The sequence below is a fragment of the Vulpes lagopus genome, chromosome X, assembly GCF_018345385.1.
Source record: "Vulpes lagopus strain Blue_001 chromosome X, ASM1834538v1, whole genome shotgun sequence".
Classification (NCBI taxonomy): domain Eukaryota; kingdom Metazoa; phylum Chordata; class Mammalia; order Carnivora; family Canidae; genus Vulpes; species Vulpes lagopus.
The window spans coordinates 54,673,269-54,693,401 of NC_054848.1; the positions used below are offsets into that span (position 1 = coordinate 54,673,269).

At 34.8% G+C, this 20,133-nt stretch overlaps 1 protein-coding gene across 1 annotated transcript in view; it reads right to left on the reverse strand.

Moving 5' to 3' along the window:
* TEX11 (testis expressed 11) overlaps positions 1–20,133 on the reverse strand; it is a 325,266-nt gene that overhangs the window by 183,004 nt on the left and 122,129 nt on the right. The window contains exons 13-14 of the mRNA XM_041740423.1: positions 3,037–3,188; positions 379–464 (exon numbers count right to left, since the gene is read on the reverse strand). Of these exons, the coding sequence (XP_041596357.1) occupies positions 379–464; positions 3,037–3,188 (238 nt within the window). The remainder of the gene's footprint in view (positions 1–378; positions 465–3,036; positions 3,189–20,133) is intronic.

Consider the following 20,133-nt stretch of genomic DNA (forward strand, 5'->3'; position numbering starts at 1 on the left):
AAAGTATTTTCACTACACTACAAATCCTCTGTGCTTCAAATCATAGTTTTTTAAAGGGAATAAAGCTCCGACTTTCTTTTTTGTCATGTTAAAATGAATTATTTTCCTATATCTTAATATCAGACATGTCATTTCCCTACACTGTAAGCTCCCAATGGGGATGAACCAATCTTAGTGGTTTGTTTTTTGTTTTTGTTTTTAGTGGTTTTAAATGAATTCCTATACAATGCTCATTAACATTCTGCATTATTTATATTTAATACATAGATGGGACCTAAGCAGATTATTAAAATATTTGATGATCTATGATTTTTATAGTGAACATACTTATTTGTTAGACTAGAGAAAGAAGATAAAGAATATAGATTCTTCCCAAACCTCAAAACTTCTGGCAGCTTTTTTCCACAGAATGTTGTGTAAACAGACCACTAATTCGGTTGTCAGTTGTCTTCCTGTTCGCTGACCTGAAAATGAAAACTGAGGCTCTAAAAACAAAACTCAAGATCTATTACATTAAATAAGAGTGCTAACTATATTCAGAACCTATAATCTTTAAGTAATGGCTACAAACAAAATCCTATTCAGACAGGTTTTCATCATCAATTTTAGGTTAACTAGCAAAATTGATTATATAATAGAATCAGAGTTTGCTAGAATCACAGTAATTCGCCTATCAATTTGTGGTAGTTTGCCAGTTAGCCTCTTTTTAATGTATTTTCCATGTTCCAAATTTGATCATCATCTGGTGCTTTAATGTTATTGTGAATGAACAGACAGCAATGCTAAAAATCGTTAATAAGAAGTGTTTATATTATTATATACTAACAAGATCAGATCAAGTTCACAAGAAAGGCCAATTACACCTTAAAGCCTTTGTAAAATACTTTAAGACCATGTTTACACATAAATTTTATTACTTTAAATTGTAATTCACGTCTGATTGTTTCTGGTCTAGACACAGGGTTCAAATACATTAGCACACATTAAGGTAAAGTTTAAACTGCAATAGAATTCTAAATCCCCTCTCTTCTACTCCTTTGGCACTACTAATTTCCACAAAAGTCTTGATAAGAACACTAAAAGTCTCTGACCCCAAAGCCCAGTCAGCAAACATAGGTTGTTCCATAGCTTAGATAAAATTATTCACATGAGAGTAAAATGATATTTAATGTGCCTATTTAAAATATTACTTTGAGAGCATAAGTTTATAATTGGATATCACGATAAAACTGGCTACTGTAATCTTAAGAAAATTAGTCATTTTGGATAAACACATTTCTGGTTGGCTGACAGTTAACTTTTATTAAAAATAAAACATTTTTACTTTTAAAAGTCTAAATTATTTCATTTAAATTCTTAATTTTTGTAAAAATTATGTGTTTAAATTATGTTTTTCTTTTTTAAAAGATATTATTTCAGAGAGAGAGCAGTAGAGCATGAGCAGGGGGAGGGGCAGAAAGAGAGAGAGAGAGAGAGAGAGAGAAGTAGACTCCTCATTGAATGTGAAGCCTGACATGGGGCTTGATCTCACACTCCAACATCATGACCTGAGCCAAAATCAACATACACTTAACCAACTGAGCCACCCAAGTACCCCTAAATTATGCTTTTCTAAATGTAATGATTAAGTTTTCTGAAGCACAACTTAATCTTTGCTTGCCCATTCAAGGTCAATAACACTAACAACTATTGTATTTTATTGTATTATTTTATCACAGTGATGCCTTTGGTAAGTAACTATTATATCATACAGATTGCTATATTTTTAAAAATATTTGAAACTGTTCTATAAAATTTATAGTTTTCTCCTCCCTTGTGGTTAGATTATCTATGTCTTTCCCTGTAGACCCTTTCTCTCTTTCTAATATGCTACCATTAAAATGGTCTGGTTAGAAAGACAGATAATCAAGCATATCAAAATTGGGTCTAAAAATAATTGGATTCTTAGTGAGGATCTGTAGGAACCATATTACCAATAAAATATGGTTTGTAGAATCTAAAGTTCAAAGGCTCCTAGAAATCCAAAGATTTCTTTTTAAAAAAAATCAATGACTTTTTATAAAAATATGATACCTATTTGAGAAATCTGGTAAAATATAAAGAAAGGAGTGCCTGAGTTGAGCATCCAACTTGATTTTGGCTCAGGTCATGGTCTTGAGGTCATGAGATTGAGCCCCACGTCAGGCTCATGCTCAGCATAGAGTCTGCTTGTCCCTCTCCCTATGTTCCTGCTCTTACTCTCTCTCGCTCTCAAAAAATAAAATCTTAAAAAAAAGAAAGAAGGCAACAAGTTACCCAAAATGCCATAACTCAGAATAAAGCCCAGTATTAACATTTAGTGACTATCAATTCTGTTATAAATCTGTATATGTATAGAATTAGAAGGATGTATTGGGGTGAGAATTTTCTATGAAAGGGATCATCCTATCTGTGTTCTTCAGGGTTTGGAGTTCTATGGAAAGGCAGGGGGTTAGGGGAATGCTGAAATTTGGCTCTACATTTCTGCTTAAACAGAGAAACTCTATTATCTATTTTATTTAGGATAGGGTTCACAGAAGATTGCATGACAAAAAGGATGCTGGGGCTAAAAAGGAAGTTAAAAACTAGGAATGTAAAAAAAATGTAAAAAAAAAAAAACAAAAAACAAAAAACTAGGAATGTATTTCACAACCTCTATTTTATAGTTAGAAAAAAACAAGATCCAGAGACGTTATTAACTTGCCAGAAGGCACACAGCTTATTTGAGATCACACTGAAATCATGAAGTTAGGCCTTTAACCTCACAATTTTTCACTACAAGAGAGATTTAAGCTCAGAAGTTTGTCCATTTTTGCTGATGTTTTGCTATTTTTGCTGTTTCTCATTCTAGTTTGTGGAATCTGGATCAATGAGGTATTATAGCTAATGGCTATTAGGGAGAAAAAAAAGGAGTTGAGAAAAAGGGATCCAGTGATCTAAGAATTTTGCCACTTCTGTGACATCTAAGAATTATATGCATATTAACACCTTTCTAAAACCTGTAGAAATCCTACTGACCTATAATCATTTCTTCAATCTTCTCCTTGGCAAGCAGTTCTTCCTTTCTTTGTAAAAGCATGTCAATGTAGAGCAGTAAAGCTTTCCCAATATTTTCTGATGACTTAAAATGTTCACAAATAATCTTCATGAAATAAAATCCAACAGATTCTCTGTTCAATGAGACACAATTTTAAATGGCATGAATGGAATAACTGGTTTTTGATCAATGGGTTTAAAATTTATTTGAGAATGAGCAAAACATGCAAGATAAAACTATATCTGAGCTTACATAATATCACCAAATGTCTAAATAAGCCTATTAACAATAAATTATTTAATTCAATTTCTATTTAATTTATTAAGCCACATTTTCTTGTCATGAACATCTATAGTCAGATAATCATCTCTCTTTTAATATCTAATTTATGCTTTTTCCTTTAGAACTGATGCCAATTTGGGACATCTGGGTGGCTCAACGATTGAGCCTCTGCCTTTGGCTCAGGGCGTGATTGTGGAGAGCTGGGATCAAGTCCCACATCAGGCTCCCTGCATGGAGCCTGCTTCTCCCTCTGCCTATGTCTCTGCCCTCTCTCTGTGTCTCTCATGAATAAATAAATAAAACCTTTTTTTTTTAAAAAAGAACTGATGCCAATTTATAAAAATTGGAACATGAGATCCAGTAAAGACACATGAACTGATGTTAGAAATTTACTAGTCCCTTGTGATGAGAATTTTTAGGATCTATTCTCTTAGTAACTTTCAAATATATCATATAGTAGTGCTGTGACCATGGTCATGGTGTACATTACATCCCCAGTATTTATTTATCTTGTAACTAGAGGTTTGTACCTTTTGACCTCCTTAAGTTATTACAACAGACACCTTAAGCTTATACAGTGCTGAATGTCAATTATATCTCAACAAAATTGAAAGAGGAAAAAGAAATTTACCAGTTCTCTCTCCCAACAACTTGTTTTAAAAATTTTATTTATGCTTAATTATACAAATAGTACACCAGTATATTCTGATTTTTTAAAAATGCAAATAATTCATGGATTGGAAGGCTTAATATTTTTCAGAAGCCAAAACTACCAAAGCAATCTACAGGTTAAATGTAATCCCTATGAAAACTCCAATAACATTTTTTGCAGAAATGGAAAACTCTTCCCTAAACTTCATATGGAATTACAAGGGACTCCAAATAAAGCTGAAAGACTAGCAATTCCTGGTTTCAAAATTTACTACAAAGGTAATCAAAACAGTGTGGTACTGGCATAAAGACAGATATATACACCAATGGAATAAAACAGAGTTCAGAAATAAAATATCTCATATATAATCAAATAATTTTCAACAAGAGTGCCAAGACCATACAGTGGGGGAAAGAACAGTCTTTTCAACAAATGGTGTTGGGACAAATGGATATCCATATGCAAAAGAATGAAATCGGATGTTTTTATTATACCATATACAAAAATAAACTGAAAATGGATCAAATGACCTAAACAGAAGAACTAAGGTATAAAATTTTAGAAGAAAACAACACAGGGGGAAATCTTCATAACACTGGGTTTGGTAATAATTTCTTGGATATGATACCAAAATCACAGGTAACAAAAGCAAAAAACAATAAATTAGATAAATTGGACTACATTAAAATTAAAAAATTTTGTGTATTAAAAGATATAAAGAGTGAAATAGGCTACCTGTGGAATAATATGGAGAAAATATTTGCAAATTATATCTGATAAAGGGTTAATATACAGAATATAAAAGAGCTCCTAAAACTCAACAAAAAAAGCAAACAACCTAATTTAAAAACTGACAAATAACTTGAATAGACATTTCTCCAAAAAACATACGCAAGTGGCAATAATCACATGAAAAGATAATCAACATCACAAATCATTAGGGAAATGCAAATCAAAACCACAATGAGGGATCCCTGGGTGGCGCAGCGGTTTGGCGCCTGCCTTTGGCCCAGGGCGCGATCCTGGAGACCCGGGATCGAATCCCACGTCAGGCTCCCAGTGCATGGAGCCTGCTTCTCCCTCTACTTGTGTCTCTCTCTCTTTCTATCATAAATAAATAAAAATTAAAAAAAAAAAAACCACAATGAGATACCACCTTATACCAACTGGGATGGCTACTATCAAAAACAAACAAACAAACAAACAAACAAAAAGCAAGTATTGGCAAGGATGTGAAAAAATTGGAAACTTTATATACTGTTGGTAGCAATGTAAAGTGATAAGCCATTATGAAAAACAATAGAGCAATTCCTTTAAAAAATTAAAAACAGAATTTCCATAGGATCCAATTATTCTATTTCTGCGTATAAACCCAAAATAACTGGAAGTAGGGTCTCAAAGAAATACTTGTATACCCATGTTCATATTATTATTCACAATAGCCAAAAAGTGGAAGTAGCCCAAGTCTCCATCAACAGATGAATAAATAAATGAAATATAGTATATACATACAATGGAATAGTATTCAGCCTTTAAAAGGGAGGAAATTCTGACACATGCTACAAAATGGTTGAACTTTGAGAACATTATGTTAAGTGAAATACATCAGTCAGAAAGAGACAAATACTGTATAATTTCACTAATATGGGGTATCTATACTAGTCATTCATGGAGACAGAAAGTAGATTAGTGTATGGGACTGGGGGGGAAGGGGACTCAGGAGTTATTCAGTGGGCACAGAGTTTCAGTTTTACAAAATGGAAAAAGGGCTCTGGAGACTGGTTACAAAACAACGTGAATGTACTTAACACTAGTGAACCACACACTTAAAAATAGTTAAGATGATAAATATTATGTGTATTTAATCAGATTTTTTAAAAAACTGTTTCTAAATAAAAAGGTGCAAATAGTAAAGATAAAGCTTACATTTCTGTGGACCCCTATCCAGTCTCAGTCTCTTTCTCAAAGGTAGACACTTCTAAGATTAGTATCCTTTTCAGTCCTTTCCTGGTACACTTATATGCCTGTCTGTACTTATAGAAACATAGTTTTAAAAATATATAAATGACATATTATGCATACTTTGCTTCTTTTCCTCTCAATACCATGTCTTAAAGTTCATTATGTACAGATTTACCTTACCCTTTTTAATTCCCACATAATATTTTATTGTATAGAGATACCTTTTCTTATCTATTCCTCTATTGATGATATTCAAGATGCTTTCAATGTTTCACTATTACAAGCAATGTTCAGCAAATATGCTTGTAAACATGTGAAGTGTAACATATAAATACCAAGGATTAAAACAGCTGAGTATGAGTACTTTAAATTTTGACCCTGTCAATTTGTTCTCCAAAAGACTGGGTGCTGGAGAAGCTGTCAACCTGGAAATGTCAGGAGGTGCATATAAGAACTGAAATTCCCACCAGCATCCTCTATCTAATATAATGAAACTTTAGTTTTTGCCAATTTGATACCCTGCCAGCCCATCTTAAATCAGAAGCCTTTGCCTCAAGTTCTGCTTGATTTTTAAACTTTTATTATCCCTTTTCTCCTGGTATTCTTCACACCTAAAAAGAAAGAGGAAAAAGAAAAAAATTCTGTCCAAATATCAGAAGACAACTATAATAGGTATAAATCATTTAACATAGATTTCTTCTTTACACATAAATCTATAAGAAAGGAAAATACAGCTGTCAATTTTGGCCTTTCCTGTCATCAATTCAGGAGAAAAATGACTTAAAAACTATAAAAATCATTCTCATGAAAAGCCAAATTTTCTTCAAACATTACGGATGCGGAATATTTAATGGCATGATACAAGATACTGCTCTTAGAAAGATGAGGTCAGGAAACCTTCTCATACCAGCATAAGGAGAATTATTAATGAAAGTAATGAAAGGTTACAAATACTGGGTATAGGATCTATGCTAAGTAGTGTGCTAAGCACCTACTATCTTATTATATTTTTATATTAATACCATAAAGTGTGCTGCAGCATACTCATTTTGCAGTTTAGGCTCAGAAAGGCCATAAAATGTATAAGATAGAAACAAAAAAAGCATTCAGAATTTGAATCCAAGTCTGTTTACCCCAGAGTTTTCCCCATTGTTTTCTACTGACTTTCTGTGAAAATGATATTTAAGGTCACAGTAACAATGGTCATAGATGTGACTCAAAGGAAAATTAACTCCCCTATTAAGTGTTTTCATTAATTAAAATTAACTATAAATCATTTAAATTGATTCCTCTTCCTTCCATAAGAGATCTGTACAAATGGTAAAGATGTGGTCAAAATAAATGCTGACAGGCAGCCCCAGTGGCCCAGCGGTTTGGCGCCACCTTTGGCCCGGGATGTGATCCTGGAGACACCAGATCAAGTCCCACATCAGGCTCCCTGCATGAAGCCTGCTCCTCTCCCTCTCCCTCTGCCTGTCTCTGCCTCTCTCTCTCTGTCGTGAATAAATAAATAAAAGCTTTAAAAAAATTTAAAAAAATAAATGCTGACAATTAGTATCTAATAAAGTCATATGAACTGCTCCCAGGAATATGCCACCATCTACAAATTCTCCATCTAGAGAGAGTGATGCAGACAGGATGACTCAGGCCTTCCATGTTTCTTTAAGTCCTTTCACTCACCCAACCAGGCCACTCAGAGCACTCACAGCTCAGTATAGGTAGGTTCTGATCCTGGCAGCAAATACAGGCTCTCTCTGTTGCCTCTATCAGATCCACACTTTCAGCAAGTTTCCCTTTTCTCTAAGAACCAGCCCTTAGCCATAGCCCTCACCTCTTAGTGTGAGCTCTCAGGAATCTGTTACTTGGGCATGATGTTCTCTTTACCTTTTCCCTGGAACCCTCAAGCCTTAGGAATCTGAAGGAAAGAACAGGCCCGTCAACAACCCCTCCTGAAAGCCAATGGCTCTTTACTTTCTTTGTTTCTTTTAGGCTATGTGACTAAACTATTAGCTGTAAAGGAAAATGAGTATTTTACCAATATATAATTGAAAGAAGAAACAATTGTTAGAGGAAAACAATACAATGAAGGATAAAAATAAAATTTATTATATTAGAATAAAAGAAAAGAAATACAAAACAAGATTTTTGAGGCTAAAAATAGCAATTCGGGTAATGAAATAAAAATGTAGATAAATACATAAATATAGAATCTTGAAATTAAAAAAAAAGAATCTTGAAATATGGTTAAAAATATTAAAAAGGATTTAGAAGTGCTAACTTACAGAATTCATAGCCTTTAGAGTGTATACAACATTAGTTATACCTTTATGTTTTAGTAAGAATATATACAGTAGTAAATGACACAGGGTGCAGAAACGAGTACACACAGCAAGGCTGAGATTGCCTATACTTAGAAAGGCCTTCTTGTGTACAAGAAACAACAGGTGTTGGCAAAGATGTGGAGAAAGGGGAACCATCTTACACTGTTGGTGGGAATGCAAACTGGTGCAGCCACTCTGGCAAACAGTTTAGAGGTGCCTCAAAAGTTAAAAATAGAACTACCCTAGGATCCAGCAAGTACACTACTAGGTATTTACCCAAAGAGCACAAAAATATGAATTCAAAGGGATATATGCACCCTGCTGTTTATAGCAGCATTATATACAATAGCCAAATTATAGAAACAGCCCAAGTGTCCATCAACTGATGAATGGATAAAGAAGAAGTGGTGTATATATATAATGGATTATTACTCAGCCGTCAAAAAGAATGAAATCTTGCCACTTGCAACAACATGGATGGAGCTGGAAAGTATTATGCTAAGTGAAATAAGATAGAGAAAGATACCATATTATTTCACTCATATGTGGAATTTAAGAAATAAAACAAACAAGCAAAAAAAAAAAAAAAACAAGCATGGGGGAAAAAAGGGAGAGAGAGAGGCAAACCAAGAAACAGATTCTTAGTATAGAGAACAAATTGATGGTTACCAGAGGAAGTGGGGGAGATGGGTGAAATAAGTGATGGGGAATAAAGAGTGTACTTGGAGTACCAGGTGTTGTATGTGAGTGTTGAAACACTAAATTGTACACCTGAAAGTAATATTACACTGAATGTTAATTAATTGGAATTTAAATAAAGACAAAGAAAAAAAGAAAGGCCTGCTTGAAAAATTGGTCCCTGGCTGACCTCTGGTCACTTGACTGGTAAATAGTTCCCCACACTGATATAAAATTTTCCCTTAATAATAAGAGTGGCCTAGACTATGCAAACAAAGTGGTTTATATTCCATCTACTTCCCTTCTGGGTGTCTGGAATCTTAGTATGTGCTAGGGAGGAGTACCTACATGAGCATCCCCATTTAAAGCCTTGGGACTTAGTCTCTAATGAGCTCTCTGGTAAATAATGGTTCACACAAGTTGTCACACTCATTGCTAGAGGAATTAAGCATGTCCTGTGCAACTCTATTGAGAAGGAACTCTTGGAAGCTTGTTTCTGGTGTCTTTCCTTCAGACTCTGGTCCTGGTGTCTTTTATCTTTACTTTTATTGCTTTTGCTTTGGAGCCTTTGTTAGCCCTGATTATTACTAATAAAACGGAACATATAAAACCTGTACACACACACCCAACTACAAAGCACAAGAAGCAAATCCTGATAAAACTAGAGGAAGAAATAAACAAGTCCACCAGTTGGTGACTTCAACACTCCCTCTCAAAAATTCAAAGAAATAGAAAAAAACTAGCTAAGATACATACTTATCAACTCTCAGGACCTAACTGAATTTACAGCAGACTTCATCAAACAGCAGCAGAAAACACAATCTTTCCAAGTGTCCACAGAATATATGTTGAAACCATTCTGAGCCAAGAAAAAAAAAAACCTTAAGAAACTTAAAAGAAGTAAAAACAAACAGTGTTTTCTCTGGTAACATGGATCAAATAGAAATCAATACCACAAGCAGAGTCCAGTAAAACTGAAAACAATGTATCAAAATTTGTGGGAGGCAGATACAGCATCACTGAGAGGGAAGTTTTTTCTTTTTTATCATTAAAGGCTTACATTAGAAAACTCAACACCAATTCATGATTTTAAAAAACTATCATCTCAAAAAGGTGAGAAGGTCACTTCCTCGACTCAATAAAGAACATCTACGATTAATCTACAGCTATCCTTGTACATAAAAATCCACCCCAAAACAGAAAAATATATCTGATTCTCAAGTGCACATTGAACATTTATCAAAATAGATTTGATTGTGGGCTATAATACAAGTCTCAGTATCTTCAAAAAAACCCTCAAATTATACAATGTATGCTCTCTGGCCACATGGAATTAAATTAGAGATCAATAACAGAAAGATCTTTAGGAAAATGCTCAGATATTTGGAAACTAGATAACATACTTCTAGAAAGCCCATGAACTAAATAAGAAAATCAAAAGGGAAATCTGAATGTATTTTGAACTGAAAGAAGATGAAAACGTTTAAAATTTGTGCTGCTAAAAAGTGATGCTTCATGGAAAATTAACAGTAGTAAGTTCTTAACAACAACAAAAAAAGATCTCAAGTCAGTCATATCATCTTCTATCTTAAAAGAATCCTAAGAGCAAGAATAAATCAACCTAAAGTGGGACACCTGGGTGACTCAGTGGTTTAGCATCTGCCTTCGGCTCAGGGCATGACCCAGGAGCCTGCTTCTCCCTCTGCCTATGTCTCTGCCTCTCTTTGTCTCCCATGAATAAATAAATAAAATCTTTTTTAAAAAAACAGCCTTGCAGCCCCGGGTGGCTCAGTGCCAACTTCAGCCCAGGGCGTGATCCTGGAGACCCGGGATCGAGTCCCACATCGGGCTCCCTGCATGGAGCCTGCTTCTCCCTCTGACTGTGTCTCTGCCTCTCTCTCTCTCTCTCTGTCTCTCATGAATAAATAAACAAAGCCTTTAAAAATAAAATAAAACAACCTAAAGTAAGTATAATTAAGAAATAAACTTCAAAGCAGTAATCAATGAAATGAATAGCTGTTTCTTTGGGAAGTTCAGTAAAACTGATAAATCTCCAGCTAGACTAATCAAAAAAAATGTGAAGGTACAAATTACCAATGTCAAGAACAATAGAGTTGACATCACTACAGATTTTTTAAAATGTTGAAAGGGTTAACAAGGGAATATTATAAAGAACTTTCTGCAATATATTTGACATGTTCAATAAAATAAATTCCTCAAAGACTCAAATTATCAAATCCCACTCAAAAAGAAATCAGTAACATGAATAACACTGTATATATTAGAGAAACTGAGTATGTAGTAAAAAGCCTTGCCACCAAAGAAACTTCCAGATCCAATAGTTTCACTGTTTAATTCTACCAAATCTTTAAGGAAGAAATAATGTCAATTTAATATAAACTCTTTCAGAAAATTGAAAGGGAGGTTATACTTCTCAACTTACTCTATGAGGCCAGCATTAACCATAATACAAAAATTAGATATAGAAATTATAAGAAAATAAAGCTATTAATCAGTATCTGTCATGAATATATATGCAAAAATTCTAAACAAAATTTTACCAAATCAAATTCAACATTATATAGTGCTTGCTTCAGCAGCACATATACAAATTCAACAATATATAAGAAGTATAATGCATCATAACTAAGCGGATTTATTCCAAGAATGCACAGACATACAAAAATTAAATCAAATGATCATAGACCTAAATGCAAAACCTAGAACCCAAAACACTTCAAACAAAAAACATAAATTATTTGTGGCCTAGGTTAGGCAAAGATTTCTTTGATATGACACCAAAACCTCCATAAAAGATAAAACTGATACACTTGATTTCATCAAATTAAGAACTTCTATTCTTTTTTGTGTGAAGATTTTACTTATTTGAGAGAGAGAGAGAGAGAGACAGAGAGAGAGAGCACAAGCAGGGGAAGGGCAAAGGAAGAGGGAGAAACAGACTCCTGGCTGAGCAGAAAGCCCAACATGGGGCTCAATCCCAGGATCCTAGGATCATGACCTGAGCTGAAGGCAGACCCTTAACCGAAACCATAGACTGGCAGAAAATATTTGGAAATCATATATCTAGTAAGAGATCTTGTTTACAGAGTAAAGAACTAAGTCAATATTAAGAAAACAACCCAATTTTTTACATGGGCAAAAGATCTGAACAGACACTTCACAAAAAAAGATGCACAAATGGCAAGCATATGAAAAGATGTTCAACATTATTAGTTATTACAAGAATGCAAGATATCATTCTGTACCTACTAAGATTAAAAAGGCCTGGATGTGGAGGGACTGGTGCTTTTCATACATTGCTGGTGGGAATATAAATTGCTATAACTACTTTTAAAAACACCTGACAGTTTTTTTTAAAAAGTTAGACATATACGTACCATCCAAATCAGCCATTTCACTTCTAGGCATTTACCAAGAAAAGGTATATGTCCATACAAAAGTATGTGAGTGAATATTCATAGCAACTTTATTTGTAATAGACCCAAACTGGAAATAACTAAAAGCTGAATAAACAAATTGCAGTATATCCATACAACAAATTACTACTCAGCAATAGAAAGGAATGAATTATTTTTTAAGATTTTATTTATTTGTTTATTTATTTATTTGAGAGAGGGATAGAGCACAAGCAGGAGAAGGGGCAGAGGGAGAGAGAGAAGCAGACTCCCCACTAAATGCAGAGCCTGAAGCAGGGGCCCAATCCCCAGATCCCAAGACCATGACCTTAGACAAAGTCAGAGGCTTAACCAACTGAGCCACCCAGTGCCCTGAAGGGAATGAACTACTGATAGACATAGCAACATGGATGAATCTCAGGCAAATGTGGTGAGTTAAAGAAGCCACACTAAAAGGAATAATCTGATTCCATCTATATAAAATTCTGAAAAATACAAACTTACCTATTGTGACATAAACCATCAATGAATGATCAATGGTTGCCTGGTAAGAAGGAGGTGCTGGAAAAAAAAAAAAAAAAAGAAGGAGGTGCTGGGTGGAGGAAAGCATTAGAAGAAGTTACAAGGAATCATTTGGGGGTATTAACTATGTTCATAACTGAGCATAGTTCATATGTAACTATGATGAGTTCATAACTGTGCATGTAATTTTGTGTGTATATAAACATGCATGCTTATATGTATGTGTATATACACATTTATGAACATATATATTCATCATATGTATATGAACATATTATATATTTTACAAATGTGTGTCTATACATGAATATATGGTACCTATCACGTATATATATGTCAAAACTTATTGAATTGTCCACTTATTTTAAATATATGCATTGAATTATATGTCACACCTCAATAAAGCTGTTTTTTTAAAAAATAAGAAAATAAAGGAAACTGGGCATTACTTTGCATAACTGCTAAAGATGGACAGGAAGGCCAGCTAGAGTTGCCATTATGAACTCACTGTCACCTTGCACAGAGAACCCTGGAGACTGCTCTAAAAACAGTTACATTTCTAAGGATGTACTAAGTACTCATGTACAGGTAATATCAAAATCTCTGCTCCTTGGAGCTAGTTTCATAAAAAACAAAGGATATGTTAGCCAAATGTAATGAATTGTGAGAATCCCTTATGTGTTAGAAATATAGGATATATAACAGAATCTTTAAAGGAATCTTTATAGTTCTTTAAACTAAGAACTATAAATTGTTATAATGCTAGTAGGCATATAGGTATCATTGATCTTCTGGTTTGATAATAATAATCATTTCCATTTAAGGATACAAATAACCTACACATAGAAAGTAACCTCTTCATTGAACCCTAATTTTAGGCTACAGCTAAAGAACTCAGCTTTGGCTGCTACTATTTGCAATGCAGTTGACAAAAACCCACTTAGCAATCTAGTTAATCTGGCATTACAGAGTCCCCCAACCTGTAGCTTTGCCATATGTAACCTTTAAAGATATGTATCCAGCAAAGTATTTTATGTGTGTTACATGGCCATCCCATTTATATGATTGTTAGACGTTAGTTCACAAACTAGCAGCTTAATGAGAATCCTATACTCATAGGATTTAGAGCTAGAAGGAATCTTAAAGTTTACTTATTTAAACCTCTTTCACCCTCTCATTTACAGAAGTACCAGAGGCTTTGTTGCTGTAACAAATTACCACAAATTTAGCAGCTTAAAACACCCATTTATTGGGGCTCCTGGATGCCTCAGTCAGTTAAGCATCCAGCTCTTGGTTTTGGTTCAGGTCATGATCTCACAGTTGTGGGATCAAGTCCTACATTGGGTTCCATGCTCAGCATGGAATCTGTTTGAGGCTCTCTCTCCCCCTCCCTCTATCCATCTCCCCCACTTGTTTGTGCACTCTCTCTAAAATAAATAAAATCTTCTTTAAAAAACCCACTCACTTATTATTTCACAATTCTTTAGGTCAGAAATCTAGGCAGGCTTACCTGGGAATTGTGCTTAGGGTCTCAAAAGGCCAAGTCAAGGTATTAGCTGGCTTGGGCTCTTATCCAGGGGCTCTAGAAAAGGATCAGCTTCTAGGCTTATTCAGGTAATGGCAAAAATCAGTTCTGTAAGGTTGTGGGGAGTAGTTCTACTACTTCTTCAAAAGTAGTACAGGGGATCCCTGGGTGGCTCAGTGGTTTAGCACCTGCCTTCGGCCCAGGGCGTGATCCTGGAGTTCCAGGATCAAGTCCTACATCGGGCTCCCTGCATGGAGCCTGCTTCTCCCTCTGCCTATGCCTCTACCTCTCTCTCTCTCTCTCTCTCTCTCAGTCTGTGTCTCTCATGAATAAATAAATAAAATCTTTTTTAAAAAGTAGTAATAGCCAAAGTCTATTGAATGCTTACTATGTCTCAGGAATATTACACAAATTAATTTATTTAATTCTCACACAGGTATGTTCTTTCTATACACAATTTGTTAAGGGTTTTATATCACAAAAGGATATAATCTGTCAAACACTTTTTCTGCATCTCTTGGGAGAATAATGATTTTTTTTATTGTGTAGTCGAGATACAATATATTAGTTTCAGATGTACAATATAGTGACTCAACAGTTACATACATTACAAAGTGATCACCATGCTAAATCCAGCTAACCTCTGTCACTATACTATGTACATACTACATATTATTAACTATATTTCCTTTGTTGGACATTGCATCCCTATGTCTCATTTATTTTATAACTAGAAGTTTGTATACTTTAATCCTCTTCACCTATTTTGCCCATCCCTGACATAAAATCATGATTTTTTAATCTTTCATTCTTTTAGTGTACTATATTAATCACATTTTTTCCTTTGCATGTGTTAAACCATCCTCCCATCCCAGGGATAAATCTCACTTGGTCATGCTGTTTAACCATTTTAATGTGTTGTTGAATTCAGTTTGTTAATATTTTGTTGAGAATATTTGCATCTATATTCATCAAGAGTACTGGGTCTATTCAAAAACCATAGGATTTCACTCATAAGTGGCATTTGGGAAAGAAAACAAATGAACATGGGAAATGGGAAAAAAAGAGAAGCAAACTGTAAGAGACTCTTAATAATAGAAAACAAACTAAGGGTTGATGAAGGGATGTGGGTGGGGGATAGGCTAGGTGGGTGATGGGTATTAAGGAGGGTACTTCTTATGATGAGCACTAGGAGTCATATGTAAGTGATCAATCACTAAATTCTACTTCTGAAACATTACATTATATGTTAACTAACTAGAATTTAAATACAAATTTTGGGGAAAAAAGAGTATTAGTCTATAGTTTTCTTTAAAAAAAAGATTTTATTTATTCATGAGAGACACAGAGAGAAAGAGAGAGAGAAAGGCAGAGGCACAGGCAGAGGGAGAAGCAGGCTCCATGCAGGGAGCCCAACATGAGACTCGACTCGATCCCGGACTCCAGGATCACGCCCTGGGCTGAAGGCGGTGCTAAACTGCTGAGCCACCCGGCTGCCTGGTCTATAGTTTTCTTACAGTGCCCTTACAAATTATCAGGGTAATGTTGGCCTCATAAAATGAGTTTGGAAGTATTCTCTCCTCTTCGGTTTTTTGGAAGAGTTTGAGAAGGACTCACATTAATTCTTTGAATGTTCAGTAGAATTCACCAGTCAAACCATCTGATCCTTGGCATTTCTGCCTGGGAGGTTTTTGATTACTGATCCAACCTCCCTACTCATTATTGTTCTGTTCAGATTTTCTATTTCTTCCTAATTCAGTCCTGGTACATTGTATGTTTCTAAGATTTTATCCATTTCTTCTAATTTATCCAATTTGTTGGCATATATTTTTTTAAAAGATTTTTAATTTATTCATTCATAGAGACACACACACACACAGAGAGAGAGAGAGAGAGAGAGAGAGAGAGAAGCAGAGACACAGGCAGAGGGAGAAGAGGGAGCCCAACGTGGGACTCGATCCCAGGGCCCCAGGACCACACCCCGGGCTGCAGGAGGCACTAAACTGCTGTGCCACCGGGGCTGTGCTGTTGGCATATAATTTTTCATAATATTCTCTTCTTTATATCTGTGTGGTGTCAACTGTAATGTCTCCTCTTTCATTTCTGATTTTGGCTTCTCTTTTTTCTTTTTAAAGATTTCATTTATTCATGAGAGACACAGAGAGAGACAGAGAGAGAGAGAGAGAGAGAGGCGCAGAGACAAAGGCAAAGGGAGAAGCAGGCTCCATGCAGGGAGCCTGACGTGGGACTTGATCTCCAGTCACCAGGATCACGCCCTGGGCTGAAGGCGGCGCTAAACCGCTGAGCCACCGGGACTGCCCTTCTCTTTTTTCTTAGTCTAGTTAAATTTGTATCAGTTTTGTTTATCTTTTTGAAAAAAAAAAAAACCACCTCTTCATTTCATTGATCTTTTTTATCGCTTTTCTGGTTTCTATTCCATTTATTTCTTCTCTGATCTTTGTTACTTCCCTTCTTCTACAACTTTGAGCTTAGTTTGCTTTTTCTTTTTCTAGTTCCCTAAAGTATAAACTTAGGTTGTTTGTGTGAGATCTATTTTCTTAATATGTGCATTTATTACTATAAACTTCCCTTTCAGAATGGCTTTTGCAGCATCCCATGGGTTTGGGTGTGTTGTTTCCATTTTCATTTGTTTGGGGATATTTTTTATTTCCCTTTTGATTTCTGCTTTGACCCACTGGTCATTTCAGAGTGTGATGTTAATTTCACACTCCTGTTGAAAATTTGTAGATTTTCCTCCTTTCCTCTTGTTGCTGACTTCTAGTTTCATATCATTGTGATGGAGCAGATACGTGGTATGACTTCAATCTTCTCAAATTTGCTAAAACTTATTTTGTGATACTATCTATCCTGGAGAATATTCCATGGGCACTTGAAAAGAATGTGTATTCTGCTTCTGTTTGATGGAACATTCTTCTATAAACGTCTATTGAGTCCATTTGGTCTAACATATGGTTCAAGTCCAAAGTTTCCTTGTAGATTTTCTGTCTGGCTTACTGAAAGTGGGATACTGAAGTCTGCAACTTTTATTTTTCATGTCTTTCATTTTTATCACTTCCCTCCATTTCCTATACCAGAATCTCTGAGAGTAAGATTCCTTATTTGTATAGTTTATGGCAAGAATGTTTTTGGATAGTTCACAGCTTAACTGTGTGAACTAAAAAAAGATAGATTATCTAAAAAATAGGTTCTGAAGATAGTGTGGGGCTGGCATATTAGTTACTAACATGGCTGGGAAAAAAAGGCAAAAACAGCAAAAGGCAGAACAATAACTCAAAACAATATAATTTTAATGCCAAATATGTAGACAAGAATAGTTTTACCTTTAAAAATCATCTACTTACTAGGCCCTCTTTGGAAATACTAAAATATTCTGATTGTGTTTGTTTCATAATTATGAGCTATTCTTCCCCATTAGGCAGTGATCTCCTTGAGACCAAGGACTATATATAATTTAATTTCTGTATCTCTAATGCCCTGCGACAAAATAACTGGTACACTGTAGGAACTCAGATGAGAAAGCATGAATTCCCACTACTATCAACCTAATTCGGGTTCTTATCACTTTATATGTGACCTACCTATGATGACTCTTAATTTATTTCCCTACTTCTAATCTCATCCCTCTCAACTTCTTGCATGTTTCCATTAGCATGTCACTACCCTCTTTGAAAATCTTCAATGGGTCCTCATTTGCCTGTATCATAAAGTTCTTAACTTGATTTTCAAGGATTTTCACAAACGACCCCAATATACCTAATTTTGTATCTCATTACAGCTTTTATATAAAATGTATGTATGCCCTAGCCTCTCTAATGCATTAATCATATATTAGATTATTTTGTCCCCCACCTACTTGCTACAAGTGTTCTTACTCCTTTACTAAATTCTTTCCCAACTTCAAAGTCCAGATGAAGTCTCACCTTCAACCCTTTCTAATGTTCCCAGTCCATTAATGATCTAGGCCTCTTCTGAATTCCTATACTAATTAGTCAGTTATCCTCATTTTCTATGTGCTATCTTTTATGGTTATCTTTATACATACACTCTTTCCAATAAGACTTGTAAGTGAAGTGTTTATGACTTCCATATGATGCTCTTTACATACAAGATACTAAATTGGACTAAATTACTGTCTCTAAACCTGCCTTGTGCTCACACTTTTGCTTACTCTAATCTTCCTGCCAGGAATCCCCTATTCATTCACCTATGCAGATCTTATACATTTTCTAAGTCCCTATCTCCTCCGTTTAGCATTCTCTAATCAATAGAGCCACAGTGATCTTTTGTTCCCTCCTCTAAATTCATATAGGATTTATAACTATACCATGCACTTCTCATATCCTGCTTTTTATTGTCAGTTGACTGATCATATATATGCTTAACTTGCTGTAGCAGACTGTAAATTCATTAGAGGAATGTTTGTTTTTTATATATTTTTTATCTCCAACCAGACCTCAGACAACATGTTGCACCAGGCACAATTTTTGTTGATAAAATGAACTTAAATGTATCCAATATACTAAGGGAAATCAAACACTTATCTCCAAGAAGCAATCAACTCTAAAAAATCCCTTTAATTCCTCTTCCCATCTCAAACACCCTAAAACCAACCCCTCCCCAGGGGGAAAAAAAACACATAAACCATCTATCCAAACCAAATACAGTAAAGATGCAAGAACTGAGTATATATTCTGTACCAATTTCCTTTCCTACAGACTGTAATTATTTTTCTAATAAACTCATTAATAATTTTTATTAAAACAAATAATTCTAGTGGATGCCCTATAAACTATGTTTATCTGATCTGAAATGGGAAAGCAGATGAAAGAACTATGGTGATAATTCTTACCAAACTCAGCTTTGATAGTGGCTGTTAGATGAGAACATCCATGTGAGCATGATTAAATTAAATCCCAGGAGCCAGTAGTTGTTTGCTTTTATTTCTTAGTGACTGGTGATAATGTTTTAGATCTATCCCAGGAAGGAATTAATGTTGAGAGTATTAGGCCTTCAATATTATATTTGTCTCTTTTCCTGGATTTTCAGGATATTATCTTACTCATCTCAGTTAGCATGCCATTTCTGCAACCCATGTAAGTAGTTGTTTTATATTATCATAAGAATAAATTTCATTTAAACATATGATTTTTAAAATATGCTGCATTCCTGGGGTGCCTGGGTGGCTTAGTCAGTTAAGCATCTGACTTTAGCCAGGTCATGATCCCAGGGTCCTTGGATCGAGCCCCAAGTCAGGCTCCTTACTCAGCAGGGAGTCTGCTTTTCCCTCTCCCTTTGCCACTCTGCCTGCTCACATGCATATGTGTGCTCTCTCTCTTTTAAATAAATACATAAGTAAATACATAAATAAAGTGCTACATTCCTAAATATGACTATATTGTATCTTAGAGCCAAATACATTTTGGAGGTAAGTCATTTTTAGTTTTTAATGTTAAGTCTATGGAAAAATACTATTTGCTAATTTCTCTAAACAGAACTTTTCAGGAATTCATTTAATGTGTAGAATTGAGCAAGCTCTAAAACATTGTATTCCAATATTCAAAAGTGAGTTCAAAAACTATTTAAAAATAACATCAGGTCTTATATAACAGGAATGTTGGGAACAAAGCAGTTAACCTACAAGGCTTTCTGTTGCTGTTGTTGTTTTTACTTGATGAGCCTAAACAAACTGGTTTCCCTAT